This window comes from Trichechus manatus, unplaced genomic scaffold (genome assembly GCF_000243295.1).
Source record: "Trichechus manatus latirostris isolate Lorelei unplaced genomic scaffold, TriManLat1.0 scaffold00028, whole genome shotgun sequence".
Classification (NCBI taxonomy): domain Eukaryota; kingdom Metazoa; phylum Chordata; class Mammalia; order Sirenia; family Trichechidae; genus Trichechus; species Trichechus manatus.
In genome coordinates this window covers 18,404,129-18,420,181 of record NW_004443964.1, presented here as the reverse complement: position 1 = coordinate 18,420,181, position 16,053 = coordinate 18,404,129, and the positions used below count along the sequence as shown (strand labels likewise).

At 41.9% G+C, this 16,053-nt stretch overlaps 1 protein-coding gene across 2 annotated transcripts in view; it reads right to left on the bottom strand.

Moving 5' to 3' along the window:
- The window catches only part of MARCHF10 (membrane associated ring-CH-type finger 10), an 82,634-nt gene extending 66,959 nt beyond the window's left edge, over positions 1-15,675 (bottom strand). For both annotated transcript variants that reach the window (XM_004374437.1, XM_023729379.1), the window contains exons 1-2: positions 15,586-15,675; positions 4,322-4,441 (exon numbers count right to left, since the gene is read on the bottom strand). In XM_004374437.1, the coding sequence (XP_004374494.1) occupies positions 4,322-4,441; positions 15,586-15,675 (210 nt within the window). The remainder of the gene's footprint in view (positions 1-4,321; positions 4,442-15,585) is intronic.
- Positions 15,676-16,053: the final 378 nt, after the last annotated feature.

The following is a 16,053-nucleotide window of genomic DNA, read 5'->3' as shown; positions in this document are numbered from 1 at the left end:
ACATCCTGGTGCCCCTGTCAATCATAGCAGGCTTCTCCAGGCCAGTAGCTGCCCAGGGGGCCTGCGATGGATGGACACTGTTTTCTCCCTACATCAAAAGACTGCTTTGCTTTTTAGTCTTCTAAATGATCTAATTTCTAGCTGGTTATGTGGAGCTTCTGGTTATTCTACTTTATTATTTTACATGTTAAATTCTGATCTGATTAAACCGTTCACAGAGTTGTATATAACTCTGAAAAGGATCTAACATTAAATTCCTCCATCGGGTTGGCTTTAGAAATGTGGCCTGGGACTCAGCTGAGGTGAAAGTAGGTATTCTCGAAGCCTCAGAACCTGCTCCTTCACTAGTACCTCCTGGAGCATCATTTCCAAGTATAGTCGGACATTAAGGCAATTTATAATGTACTCTGATGTTAGCAAGTCACTTAAGTGTCTTCCTTGTTCTCACAACGATCCCATGAGATAAGCACAATAATAAGTTTCTCCTTGATGGGAAACTGAAGTACTAGTGCTAAGAAGTTAAGTGGTTTGCCTGAATTCACAATGCTAATGAGGGATACAGCTGGCCTTCCGTAAGTACTCTTTTTCTATTATGCCAAACCACTAACTTAAGGGTATTTAGGAAGCACCACTTTAAAGCACATCTCAGCACAGGCTTGATGGTTACTGACTTATCCTGGATTTAGATTAAACACAACCTCTGCATAACCAGCAGTTGGTGCCACTGGTCATTAGAGGAGACTGTTCCATGACGGGATGACCACCATGGTAAACGTGGGTTTGGGGATCTGCCTACTTTGAGGCCTAACCCATTGCTGTCGAGTTGATTCCAACTCAAAGTGACCCTATACTACAGAGTAGAATGGCCCCTTAGGGTTTCCAAGGTGGATTCAAACTGCTGACCTTTTGGTTAGCAGCTGAGCTCTTAACCACTGCGTCACCAGGGCTCCTAATATCTTGACCCTGGACCTGTTACTGGATGCTAAATGCCTTGCCTGCTCCAGGCCCACTGGAATTGTGACAACTTGAGCCTGGATTAAGGAATGAACAAGTGATGAAAATCACAATACAAGTGTCAAAATGGTGGTGGCAGGCCTCACACAGGGGCCCTGGTGGCACAATGGTTAAGCTTGCTATACGCTACTATTTTGAAAGCTAACTGAAAGGTTGGTGGCTCGAACCCAGCTAGTGGCTCTGAAAGAGAAAGACATGGCTATCTGCTCCTGTAAAGATTACAGCCTAGGGAACCCTATGGGGCAGTTCTACTCTGTCACATAGGGTAACTATGAGTCGAAAACCGACTTGGAAGCACCTAACAACAACAAGATGCCTCACATACTGACTGTACAGTGGAAAAGTCTCCACGGGTTAAGCGATTCACTTTGATACAACCTACTCAATCAGAGAATGAATTTGCCCTCACAAGTCAGAGGCAAAACATTACTTAGAGTTTTAGCCACAGCCGTCTCTACAAGGAAATCGTTCAGGGAATTTTCACCTAGGAATAGAGGGGTTTGGTTGGGTTTACATCAGCTCACAGAGCTTATCTTTCTCCTGACCCTTTCTGATGGACTGAGGATCGTCTACTACTCTAGTACCTGATGTGACATCCAATACACTGAGCTGTGAAAATGGGATCTGTATCAGTGTGGCCTGGGTCCTCCTTTGGGAGGTGCCAGCATTCTTATTCACAACCTCTTTTGGGAGACTAGCTCCAGGACCTCGCTGTCACTGAGGACCCTGTGGAAAGAGATGTGATTAGTTCTACAGGGTTTGAGATATAGCAGGGCAGGCCCAGACTCTGACAGTTTAAGACAACCAAATTTTGATAGAAATTTGGGTAGGGGTCCAATCATGGAAGGGGAACCTCAAAATCAACCTGTGATCCTGGGGGTTGAAGGTTTCCTGGATCTGGTTTGAGTCTATTAGAGAACTCTGGCTTCATTTGTCCCCAGCAAAAGCCATACGATTGAGCCTGGAGGGATCAGCATTATGACCACAGCAAGTCAGATGGTTGTGGAGAGTGATATAGTCAGTGACATCTCCTCTCACCCTGCCCTTCCTGTACTTTTGTTTCCAGAGGCCAATCCTCCAGTATTCCCCCAAGAATATCTATAACGCAGAGAGCAAAAGCAGAGGTCAATTTCACTGTGGAAAATTCTGATTTTGTCTCTTCTAGAGAGAGAAGACGTGGCCTGGAAGGCACTCCTACAATCAAGGCCTGAACCCTTGGGATATCATTAACTGGAAAAATTGAGATTATATAAGTAATGTTGTTCTGAGTTCTCTGACACACTGAGCTACAGTGACATAGCTACAGTGACATAAAAAAAATCCCGTCCTTGTACTTTAGAATGGAAACTGCCCATTTTATGCATTTTATCACATATTTTTGTCTTTTGTTTGTGTTAGATGTAAGTGAATCATAAAATTAAGAGTTGGAAAATAAGATCCATGTAGTCAGTGATTACAGAAGCTATTTCACAATTACCTTTATATGCACAACTATGTCCTTTTTTGTAGGTAGGATGAATGCTTTGCGATGGTAATTTAAAGAATGAATGGTTTTTACAGCACGGAGAAGAAAACTATAGGAACCAGTTACCAGCTTGTCCCCCAAGCAAAGTGTGTGGAGAGGAGCATAAAACTTCAAGCTCTAGAACATCCCAAATGCATGAGTATTACCATGAAAAATGTCTGTGGCTATGCACATGAGTCTTTGCATGAAAATAGAAGAACCCAGCTGTCCGTTTATTTAGTAATTCCAATCTAGGAAGATTGCTACAAGCTACTGTTTTGACTTAAATTACACTGCATCTTTTATCTGTCCTTGAATTTTGTTTCTAAGTGCAAAAATATGAGAATTTATCTTAATGCTAAAAATGGGTTGCCCTAGCCAAACTAGATTTAATTTTTGGATTAAGCTCACCCGCTAAATTTAATCAACAACAGGCATTATATTTAGTCCTTGACTAACAGGAAAGGATCCAGGCGACGCTTTCTTCCGGGTGCCGCGGATATTCTGAGATACAGTCTTTCACCTTCAGACTCGAAGTGGACTATTTCATTGTGTGGTACTATTTTCCTTAATAGACAGTATATATCTCTTCCAGGGATACATCTACATCCATAAACATCAGTCATTGGTATTTTTAAAGTGTCCTTTGAACATAAATAACCACAATGTGAACATCCTAGATTAAAGAAGAAATCCCAACAAGAACTTGATTTGTATCAGGTATCAAGGATCCATCTCGGGGACCCACACCACTGATAGAAAAGAGAGAGTCCATCCTCTAGAGTATATTTCAGGCATAAAATATTAAATAAGAATTCATAAAAGGCATATTACTCATCTTAAATCAATTCACCATACTAACAATCAGTGTCAAATGTAGCTTGTGGTTTTTAGCTCTTCCATAGGCTAAGTAAAATTCTTACGCACGTACGGTCTTAAATATGAAATATGATCACATAGCTCAGCAGTTCAGAACATCATCTCTGGGTCAGACCAGCTGGAATAGAATCCCTGCTTCACCACATACTGGCTGTGAAATCTTAGGTAGCATTTCTTAACTTCTCTAAGGCTCAGTTTACTCATCTGTAAAATTATATATATATATATACACAAATCAAATAAACTAATATATATATAAAAAATGCTTAGCACAGTGTCTAGAACATTATAAGCACTTAAATAAGGGTAACTGCTTTATTATCACCATATTGCTATTATATTATATTGCTCTTGTTTATTATTATCATCCTAGACAAAATAATTTAATTTTTGAAATAATTAATTTTTTAAATTAAATTTTAAAATAAAAAACATTTAATAATTTCCAGTTATTAAATGATGAATAAGTGCATTTTACTCTCTCCCTTCATTTGAAATAAAAACTAGACTCAGCAACGCAACAGGTTAGATCATAAGCCACCAATATGATGATGTATTTTTAGAAGGCCCAGTGCCACCGCTCTTAACATCACAGAGCGACGGTATTTCTGATCCGGATGGTGTCTCGGAGACCACCTACACCAGGCCCTTTATCTACAGGTGAGAAGAGTGAGGTCCAACAAAGCTGAAGTGGGAAGGTCACACAGATGGGGAGTGGTGAGGGTGGTGCTGAGGATGGGAGCTCCTGGCCCAGCCCTGGGCTCCTGGCCCTGCCTCATCCTACCCTGACCTTTAGGATTTTTTAACATCTCATTTTTGAGTCCATTTTTGAGTCCACTTTTCCCTAAGTAAGGAATACACACACACACACACACACACACACACTCACGGCAGTAAGAGAATGTCTCCCAGAGTTTTATGTACCTGTCTGGAAGACGATCCGCTTGAAAACCGAGATCTCTCAAAACTTGTATCTTGCCCCCGATATTGGTCTCGCTTCTTCTCAGTTGGGTCTCTTCTGTATTCCTGTCGTCTCAGACAAGCCTAGAGAACATAAGTGTTTCTTTGTCTTATATATACGATTAGTTTTGGCAACTTGCTCAATTCCAATGGTGAGGAACATGAAATAAGTGATAGACATCTCCAAGTTTTCATCAAACACCTGTCACCAAGTATAAAGACATTCTCCCAAGAATCCTTAATTCCTCTCCACTCTCTCTTCCCTATGCCCAAAATGCAGGTCAAAAGTATTAGTCATTGCTTTAATAAATTCAGCAATTGCCTTCTCAAGGGAGGCAGTACCTAATACACCTTGTTAACTTCTCTTTCCAGTCTGATTCCCTTTACAGCTCTTCCTTCTTACCCACCTCCACCATACTCTACCCCCTCGGATTACATCCAAGTTACCAGATACGAATTTTCATATCTACAGCATCAGCACACAGTGCTTCCTCCACCTGAAATATCTTTCACAAGGTGTTCTGGTAAATCAATCAAGAACCAGCTCATGGCTTCCTTGTTCCTCCCCAGGCAGAATTAATTGCTCGTTTATGGAGCCCTGGTGGCATAGTGGTTAAGAGCTACAACTGCTAACGAAAAGGTCGTCAGTCTGAATCCACCAGCCGCTCCATGGAAACCTTATGGGGCAGTTCTACTCTGTCCTATAGGTTTGCTAAGAGCTGGATCGACTTGACAGCAATGGGTTTGGTCTTTTTTTTTTTTTTTTTTTTAATACATAGCTTGAATTATAGCGTTCCCCCCCCATTGTATTTAGTTGTCTTGTTTCTGAGCCTGTTTCTCCCTCTGGTCAGTGAGCACCCTGGGGGTAAGGACCACAGCTTACCTGTTGAATCCCTCAGCACGGGCACCTTTGTTAGTTGTAATGCTTTTTTGCGGTTGAGGGAGATGGCAATCCCCAAATGCAAAATGTTACCAACAAGAAGAATTTTCCCATTTCTCTTAAAAAAAATTAAAATAAAATCTAGGAAATATCTTAAAATAAAATCTAGGCATGTAGATATTTCTCCTCCAGTACTGGGACTGAACAAAGCTAAGGATATCGCATGCTGCAGGGATTTCAACGGTTATTTTAAATATCCTCAAACAGTACAACTTCTTGCAACAATTCTTCAGTGACCAGATTCATCTTTGCCCTGACAGAGCCAAGTGACCCACTATCATAGTGAAGAAATATAGTGTAATGACCAAAAATGTTTCTAAACTAGGCCTGACATTTCCTGCATGCTGGCCCCAGACTAGAGAAAGGAAAGACTCCTCCTGCCTTTTTTCCCTCCCTTAGAAAAAGCAGCTCCTTCCTCGATGTAGAAAGGCTTACCAGAATTTCACACCACGGGGAAAGCCTAATATTATGCTACCACGTTAAGAATAGAAGTGACCTGACATTAAGAAAACATTTACCACTTGGAAGAGGGAACACAGAGTCGGTCACACAGTGCTTCCCAGCTGAGCTGCAGGTGAGGCGCTGCCTGAGGAGGCTCCTTTCCAGAAGAAGCCAGATATTGTCATCTGCAGCAAGTGCTGCCTCCAAGCACAGTCCTGATCCCCAACAGAGAAGGCGCAGTTTCATCCCACCTTGCTTGGAAAGGGAGAGCACTCCAAGATGATTTTTTTCCCCTGTCCCACAGTTAATCTTATTGTGAAAAACTGTGCCGTAGAGTTACTTGTTGTTGTTAACTGCCTTCGAGTCGGCCTCTGACTCATGGCGACCCCATGCACAATGGGATCAGACCACTGTGATCCATGGGGTTTTCACTGGCTGATTTTTCAGAAGTAGGTCACCAGGTCTTTCTTCCTAGTCTGTCTTAGTCTGGAAGCTCTGCTGAAACCTATTCAGCATCGCAGCAACACACGAGCCTCCACTGACAGACTGGTGGTAGCTTCCCATCAAGTGCGTTGGCCAGGAATCAAAGCCAGAACTCCTTCATCTCAGGTGAGAATTCTACCATTGAACCACCAATGTCCCCATAGAGGCAGTGATCCATTGTAATAAATACTAGACCAAAAAAAAACCATTGCTGTCAAGTCGATTCTACTTATGGCGACTCCATTGGGTACACAGGGTTTTCTTGGCTGTAATCTTTTCAGAAGCAGATCGTCGGGCCTTTCCTCCAAAGCACCACTGGGTGGGTTCAAACCAACAGCCTTTAGGTTAGTAGCCAAGGGCAAACTGTTTGCACCATCGAAGGACCTACAACTACTGGACAGTGTTTATTATAATAAGTAAATTAAACAAACAATAACAGTAAAAAAACAGAATAAAAAAATACTGGACCATAATTATAATAAATAAATTAAACATAAGGTAAACCTAATGGAAGTCAGCAGAGAGCTTAAGTTCAGCTAACTACATGCCTCTAGTTTTTGGTTCCTTGTACACTGACTTCAAATGGGAGCTTGTATTTAGGAGGAGCCCTGGCATGGAGCATTGCTGGTGAAGAGGCAGATGTCTGCGTTATCCTAACGTCCCGGCATTAAAGGCGAAAGAAGAAAATGCTGATGGGCTGAAAGTGGAGGAGCCAGCGTTAGCAAATGCATGCAGGACCAAGGCAGCTTTCGCGGGATGAACAGAATTCTTGTGGGCTGAGTGTTTTTTGAAACTTCTCTCCAAGAATGCATACGACTTAAATATTTCTTTACCAAAAGGGGAGGAGGAATAGATTGGTGTTCAACATTAAAAAAAAATTTTTTTTTCCCCGCTCTGTTTCCTTCTCCCTCCTCTCATAAACGAACGAGAGAAGAGAACAAGCGAAAGGTCCAAAAACTCAAGCCAAACCCACTGCTGTCGAGTTGTTTTCAACTCATAGCGACCCTATAGGACGCAGCAGAACTGCCTCATAGGGTTTAAGATTTACTGCCCCAATCTTTGTCCCAAGGAGTGGCTGGTGGGGTTGAACAACCAATCTTTTGGTTAGCAGCTGAGCACTTTAACCACTGCACCACCTGGGCTCCTAATTAAAAGACGAGTACTTACTAATCCTTATCCTGATACAGCTGAGTACATTTTTCTGTGAAAATCAAACATAAATCCTCCTCTCAAGGTTATAGCTTTACTGGAAGACCAGACAAGCCAAGTAAAGACTTCTAGAAACAGCAAGAACCTAGCCACACTCCCCCAGGGGTTACTTTCCTTTTTATGATAAATGTGGATGATTTTGCTGTTGATGATGATGATGTTGTTTTTACTTTGGGGGTGCTGAATCGACAGAGGCAGAGGGCTGTGAAATCCATGGCCAGGTTTCCCCTTTCCCTGAACTTTTAAAATACTCCCCTTCCATTTTCCCGTGTCAGGATTTAGATTGCTATAAATAGGTTTCTGTTCCTGTGACAAAAGCGGCTGAGGGCAGTCTTGAAATTGAGGCCACGGGTAACTTCTTTCTCTCTTCCAGGGAGAATCAGGGCTTCCTCCTTCACTTCTGTGGTGTTGCTTCCCCCCAGCCTGGCCCTCTGACTCCAGCACACGCAGCCAGGCAGCCTTCCGTGCAGAAGCTGCTGCTGTGGGAGCAAAGCGCAGAGACCGCATATATGCCTGTGGCGGAATGACGTGGATTTCCACGACTTGCTGTACTGTAAGCCTGGTAAACATGACAAACTCTGGCCCTGCCACTTTCCAGCATCATGACCTTGGGCGAGCTGATTAATTTGTTGATTCTCACTTCCCTCATCTGTAAGAGACAGCTGTCCCTTCGCTGCAAGATGGTTAGGAGAAGACCATGAGGAACAATGCTTAACCCATTGCCTTCCAGTTGATTCCAACTCACAGCAACCCTATAGGGCAGAACAGAACTGCCCCATAAGGTTTCCAAGGCTGTAATCTTTACGGAGGCAGACTGCCACATCTTTCTCCCAAGGAGCAGCTGGTGGGTTCAAACTACCAACCTTGCGGTCAGCAGCCAAAGGCTTAGCTGCTGTGCCACCAAATCTCCTTCCGTAATATACTTAGTGTTTACCAAATGGCACCGATTGTCATTGTCATCATCATTACCATGATTAGGTTTTTTTATTATATAATTTTATTTATTTTGTTGTTGTTGAGAATACACACAGCAAAACACCCACCAAGTCAACAGTTTCTACATGTACAATTTAGTGACATAGATTACATTCTTCCAGCTGTATAACCATTCTCATCCTCCTTTTCTGAGTCGTTCCTCCCCCATTAACATAAATTCACTGCCCCCTAAGGTTCCTAACTAATCTTTTGAATTGCTGTTGTTAATCTGGTCCCATATAGCTAGTTCTTAAAAGAGCATAATGCTCAAGACAGACATTTTTTACTAGTTAAGCTAACCTACTGTTCGGTTTCAAGAAGACTTCAGGAGATATTTTTGGTTTAAGGCTTAAAGATTATCTCAGGGCAATAGTTTCAGGCGTTCATTCAACCTTCATGGTTCCAGGAAGTCTGGAGTCCATGAGATTCTGAAATTCCATTCTGCATTTTCCCCTCTCTGATCAGGACTCTTCTATGGAGTCTTTGATCAAAATGTTCAGGAGTCGAGTATCATGCAGTTCTTCTGGTCTCAAGGCAAAGGAGACTGTTATTCATGGAGGCAATTATCCACACATTCTGTATCTTCCTCCTATTCCTGACTCTCCCTCTTCCTCTGTTGTTCCAGGCGAATAGAGACCAAGTGTCTTGGATGGCCACTTGCAAGCTTTTAAAAGCCCAGGCACTAGACATCGAACTAGGAGATAGAACAGAGGCACTAAACATGTTATTAGGCCAATTAACTGGGATGTCTCTTAAAACCATGACCCTAACCATGATAAAGTTTTAAATTGTGGTTTCCAATCCCATTTTCTGGTTTACTTTTATTTCTAAAGTCAGCCTTAGCCAAAGTATGTCACTCTGAACTTGTTCACGGGAGAAGAAAGGCTCTTTCTTTCCGGACCTGAGGTTCATCCTTGTTTCTCTGGCCCTTCAGTAGAGGTCTATTTCCTAACCCCACCTGGTCCCCAGTAAGCCAACTGAGGGGATTCTGCTCTTGGTCATTCAGGCACACATTGTCTATTCATTTCTGGGGGCTGCTGAAACAAAATATCACAAACTGGGTGTCTTTTAAGAAAAAAATGTTTTGTCTCACAGTTCTGGATGCCAGAAGCACAAATTCAGGGTGTTGGCAGGGTCATGTTCTCCCCGAAGTTTCTAGCAGAAGATCCTTTCTTGTCTCTCCCAGCTTCTGGTAACCCCAGACATCCCTTAGCTTGCAGCTGCAACATGACTCTGTCATCAGATGGCCGCCTTTCCTCTGTCTATCTGTTTCTGTATCTCTTCTTTTATAGGATGTCACTCAGATTGGATTAGGACCCATCCTACTCTAATATGACCTCAGTTAACTGATATCATCTTCAGAGGCCCTATTTCCAAACAAGGTTATGTTCACAGGGACCAGGAGTTAGAATTTCAGCATAGCTTTCTTGGGGACACAATTCAATCCATACCATACTGTAAAGCACTTTTTCTTTGGCATTACAGATTTCTGAATCCACCAAAAAAACAAACCAAACCCATTGCCGTCGAGTTAACTCCGACTCATAGCGACCCTATAGGACAGAGTAGAACTGCTCCATAGGGTTTTGAAGGAGCAGCTGGTGGATTCGAACCACCAACCTTTTGGTTAGCAGCCGTACCACTTAACCACTGCGCCACCAGGGTTTCCTCTGAATCCACAGGGATGCTCAAAGTTTCTTTTGTTACTTTTATTACTAGTGTCTGCCTTCCAGTCATCATCCAGGCTCCTGTTGTCTCACCAGGGTCCCTGTGTCTCAACTTAAGAAACCATGTACCACAGGAACACTTCCCAGCTCATAGTCCTGGAATAAAAACCATCATAACCATGGCCCAACTTTACATCTCATCTATACTGGCCTTGGTCAAGGTTACTGTTATCTAAATCTGCAGACATTTTGAAAATCGAGAATTATCTTTGTTGCTGTTGTTGTTAGGTGCTGTCCAGTCAGTTCTGACTCATAGCGACCCTATGTACAACAGAACAAAACACTGCCCAGTCGTGGGCCATTCTCACAACTGTTGCTATGTTTGAGCCCATTGTTGCAGCCACTGAGTCAATCCATCTTGTTGAGGGTTGTCTTCTTTTTTGTTGACTCTCTACTTTATCAAGCATGATGTCCTTCTCTAGGGACTGGTCCCCCCTGATAACATGTCCCTAATAACATGTTTCGCCATCCTCACTTCTAACAAGGATTCTGGCTGTACTTCTTCCAAGACAGATTTGTTCACTCTTTTGGCAGTCCATGGTATATTCAGTATTCTTCACCAGCCCCACAACTCAAAGGCACCAATTTTTCTTTGGTCTTCCGTATTCAATGTCCAGCTTTCTCATGTATATGAGGTGATTGAAAACACCATGGCTCGGGTCAGGCACACCTTAGTCTTTAAATGGACATCTTTGCTTTTAACACTTTGAAGAGGTCTTTTGCAGCAGATTTGCCCAATGCTATACGTCATCTGATTTCTTCATTGCTGCTTCCATGGGTGCTGACTGTAGATCCAAGTAAAATGAAATCCTTAACAACTTCAATCTTTTCTCCATTTATCATGATGTTACTTATTTGTCCAGTTGTGAGGATTTTTGTTTTATGTTGAGGTGTAATCCATATTGAACCCTGTGGTCTTTGATCTTCATCAGTAAGTACTTCAAGTCCTCTTCACTTTCAGCAAGCAAGGTTGTGTCATCGGCATAATGCAGGTTGTTAATGAGTCTTCTTCCAATCCTGATGCCGCGTTCTTCTTCATACAGTCCCACTTCTTGGATTATTTGCTTAGCATACAGATTGTATAAGTATGGTGAAAAGATACAACCCTGATGCACACTTTTCCTGATTTTAAACCCGCAGTATCCCCTTGTTCTGTTCAAATGACTGCCTCTTGGTCAATGTACAGGTTCCTCATGAGCACAATTAAGTGTTCTGGAATTCTGATTCTTCACAATGTTATCCATAATTCGTTATGATCCGCATAGTCAAATGTCTTTGCATAGTCAATAAAACACAGGGAAACATCTTTCCGGTATTCTCTGCTTTCAGCCAAGATCCATCTGACACCAGCAACGATACCCCTTGTTCCATGTTCTCTTCTGAATCTGGCTTGAATTTCTGGCAGTTTCCTGTCAATATACCGCTGCAACTGTTTTTAAATTATCTTCAGCAAAACTTAACTTGTGTGTGATATTAATGATATTGTTCGATAATTTCCACATTCTGTTGGATCACGTCTTTAGGATGGGCAAAAATATGAATTTCTTCTAGTTGGTTGGCCAGGTAGCTGTCTTCCAAATTTCTTGGCATAGACAAGCGAGCACTTCCAGCGCTGCATCCGTTTGTTGAAACATCTCAATTGATATTCCGTCAATTCCTGGAGCATTGTTTTTCACTGGAGCCCTGGTCACCAATGCCTTCAGGGTAGCTTGGACTTCTTTCTTCAGTACTGTTGGTTCTTGATCATATGCTACCTCCTGAAATGGCTGAATGTCGACCAGTTCTTTTTGGTACAGTGACTTTGTTCCATCTTTTGATTCTTCCTGCGTTGTTCAGTATGTTGCTCACAGACTCCTTCAATATTGCAACTGGAGGCCTGAATTTTTCCTTCAGTTCTTTCAGCTTGAAAAATGCCAAGTGTGTGCTGCCTTTTTGGTTTTCTAACTCCAGGTCTTTGCACATTTCATTACAATACTCTACTTCGTCTTCTTGAGCTGCCCTTTGAAATCTTCTGTTCAGCTCTTTTAAGTCATCACATCTTCTATTCACTTTAGCCACTCTACATTGAAGAGCAAGTTTCAACACCTCTTCTGACAACCAGTTTGGTCTTTTCTTTCTTTTTTGAATAACCTTCTGCTTTCTTCATGTATGATGTCCTTGATGTCATTCCACAACTCATCTGATCTTTGGTCATAAGTGTTCAATGCGTCAAATCTATTCTTGAGATGGTCTCTAAATTCAGATGGGATATATTCAAGGTCATACTTTGGCTCTTGTGGACTTGTTTTAATTTTCTTCAGGTTCAACTTGAACTTGCATATGAGCAATTAATGGTCTTTTCTGCAGTCAACCCCTGGCCTTGTTCTGACTGATGATATCGAGCTTTTCCATCGTCTCTTTCCACAGATGTAGTCAATTTGATTCCAGCGTATTCCATCCAGTGAGATCCATGTGTATAGTTGCTGTTTATGTTGTTGAAAAAAGGTATTTGCAATGAATAAGTCATTGGTCTTGCAAAATTCTATCATACAATCTCTGGTGTCATTTCTATCACCTTGGTCATATTTTCTAACTGCTGATCCTTCTTTGTTTCCAACTTTCACATTCCAATCACCAGTAATTATCAATACATCTTGATTGCATGTTTGATCAATTTTAGACTGCAGAAGTTGGTAAAAATCTTCAATTTCTTCATCTTTGGCGTTAGTGGTTGGTGTGAAATTGAATTAACAGCCATATTAACTGGTCTTCCTTGTAGGCATGTGGATATTATCCTATCAGTGACAGTGCTGTAATTCAGGATAGATCTTGAAATGTTCTTTTTGACAATGAATATGATGCCATTCCTCTTTAATTTTTCATTCCTGGCATGACAAGTTGTTTTTAGTTGATTCCTTTTTGTTGTTTTTAGTTGATTCCTTTTTGTTGTTGTTCTTATGACATGATATACATAACTCAGGTTTGGAGTTTTAATTAAGGTTGATGACATTATTAGAGCTCATTAGTTTTAAGAGGTTAAGAAATCAAAGGCATAAACCCAGTTTGAGGTGATATTCCCCTCAAACTAGTTTATTTTCCTATTTTAGCTGTGAAGAGTAGAGCAACACATATCTCAAAGCTGAGCAAGGAAGAGAATTTTCTCCCTAACGCCTGTGGAAATGGAAGCTGAATGACCTTCATCCTCTCAACTGCTTTCATGGAACTGCCCCCAACGTCCCACCACCTGAGTCCAAGCCAGGAGTCCCTGGGTGGCACAATCGGTTAAGCACTTGACTACTAACTGAAATGCTGGCAGTTTGAACCTACCCAGAAGCACTTTGGAAGAAAGGCCTAGAATCTACTTCAGAAAGATGAACAGCCTTGAAAACCCTATGGAGTGCAGTTCTACTCTGCACACACAGGGTTGCCATGACTTTAAGTCAACTCAACAGCAATTGGTTTGGCTTTGTTTCTTCCTTCCTTCCTTTGTTTTTTGGTTAAAAGCCACCTATCATGTCCTTGAACAAATTTATATTGTCATGTTTAGTTGTTTGATCCAAACTTGAAGGAATCAGGAGGAATCAGTGACATGCAATGAAATGAAACCAATTTGAACACATTTGATAGATTATGGGAAATCGTTCTGAAATGCAAACGTAATCTTTCTCTCAGCTTACAGTGGACATGAATGGCTAAATTCTGCCTCAAGTTACATAAACACACTTGACCAAAAAAAAAAAAAAAAAAATGCTCAGGCTATGCAGCAAGAAGAAGAACACCCCTGAAGAAACAGAGCCAAATTCTGAGATGGCATGTAATTATATACTAGTTACCAGATTCTGAAATAGCATGGAATATGCCAAATAGCTGTTTATTTCCTCTTGTTTTCTCTAAAGGGTCCCACCCAGCCACTGAAAGAAGTAGCTTCAAAATAACTCAGGGTGAGTTTAACCCTCCTCTCCTGCTGCTAGCACACAGACCTGTAAAGGCACTGCCAATTCAGTGCATTCCAACCCTAGAGTGTATTTTAGGACCGAGCAGGAATAGTTTATACACAAGGTTTTGAAGGGCTCAATTTGAGCCAGTTCATTAAAGAAGAGTCAAGCACAGGAAGGAAAATGTGGCAAACATACAGGATTGGGAGTCATCTCTCATTATTAGGCTTTACACTATTTGTGCACCCTGAAATGGGAAATCCCTGGTGTCCCAAACAGGTCACCAGACTGATTTTCTGTGTGCCTGCTCTGGAGACAATTTCAAACAAGTATTTCCAAACACAAGCCAGGTGGCAGAGGCATCTTCGTGAAAACCAGAGGGATTCCCTGAGTGACCGGTTCAGATGTTTTCGTTCTTATTTGTTTTATCAAAATTCCCTCGATTTTATGGTCTCCTCATATGTGGATTGGCAAGTGATGGGAGGAAACTGCTGCTTCCATCTCCAGCCCCACAGCTAAGCTGCATTATACAGGTGAAATGGGGTTACTGAGAGAGGTCTGGTTTCCTTGGTGACCCGGGAGGCTTGGTTATATCTGCAATTGCTAAGAAGAAGAGAAACCTGAAAACGCAAGACTGTGTCTTCCTTAGGCAGGGAGCACTTCCCAATTCTCAACCAAGGCTGGGGACATGCCTCCTTGATTGGTAGAGGGTTGACCTCCTCCGGGCAAGTGGGATGAGTGACACTCTCTACTTGTTCCCAGAATCCCACAACCCAGTTTGGCGAGTCTGTCCTATGCCAGCTCTGAGTAATTGCATCATGGTTCCTGGCCTCCCTGTCTGTTTTGTTTTCGCATGTAAACACTGTAACTAGGGTGACGAATAGTTAGCTTATTGTAGAATGTGCTAACCACCTTTCTTCAGGCAGGGATGACAACGGGAGGGCATGTTATTTTATAACAGGTAGGTGGACCCAGTTTAACTCCTTAATGTCGCTTCTCTTGATAGCTAGCTTGTCAGATTTAAGCCCCGATGTCATTTGTTGACCAAAGGCTGTGTGCCAAGCACTGTGCTAAATACTTTAACAATTTTATCTCATTTCAAGGATCCCTGGTGGTGCAGTGGTTAAGCACTCGACTGCTAACCCAAAGGTCGGCGGTTCGAATCCACCAGCCGATCCATGGGAGAAAGATGTGGCAATATGCTTCTGTAAAGATTACAGCTTTGGAAACCCTATGGGGTAGCTCTACTCTGTCCTATAGGGTCACTATGAGTTGGAATTGACTTGATGGCAATGAGTTTTTATCTCATTTCATTTTCACGACAATATTATGAGGTGAGTACTATCATTATTCCCATTTTACAGATGGGAAACTGAGGCTCAGAGAGCTGAAGTAGCTTTCTTATGGTCACACAGCTAGAAAGTGGGGTTTGGAATTTTAGAAAATGATTGCTGCTTATCATATACTAATTATGTATTCTGAATTCTCTCATACTACTGTAAGAGAAGGTGGAAGATGGTTCTTGCTTCCCGCAATTACCTGATATTCAGAGTCCTCCTTATGCTGAATGTCCCGCAGATATTGAGCATCACTGACGAACTTTTGCCTTTCCTTTGCTTCATGCAACATGATTCTTAATCGTCAACCTGCATATACAAGATATATAAATGTGTTGTGGTATAATCCTTTATTGCTTTGCCATCTTTAGATTTATCTTCACATAATTGCTTTGTCTCCCCCACCCTCCCCCTTATTAATCTAATTTCTGTTGTTTGAAAGGCACAGATGCGCCTTCCAGGTTAAAGGGATGCCTTGTGTTGGTGGTGATGCCCTTACAGCCCTCCTGTTCCAGGCATAAATAATGCAGCTAAGCTCATCAGGTGGCTTCAGTGATCCTGTCCTGCTTATTCTTGCAGAGTTAGGTTGACAGATACCTGATGCAAAAGCAATTCTATAACGTGACAAAAAAGAAAACCTAAGAACCTAGCTAAATTAGCAATGACCAAA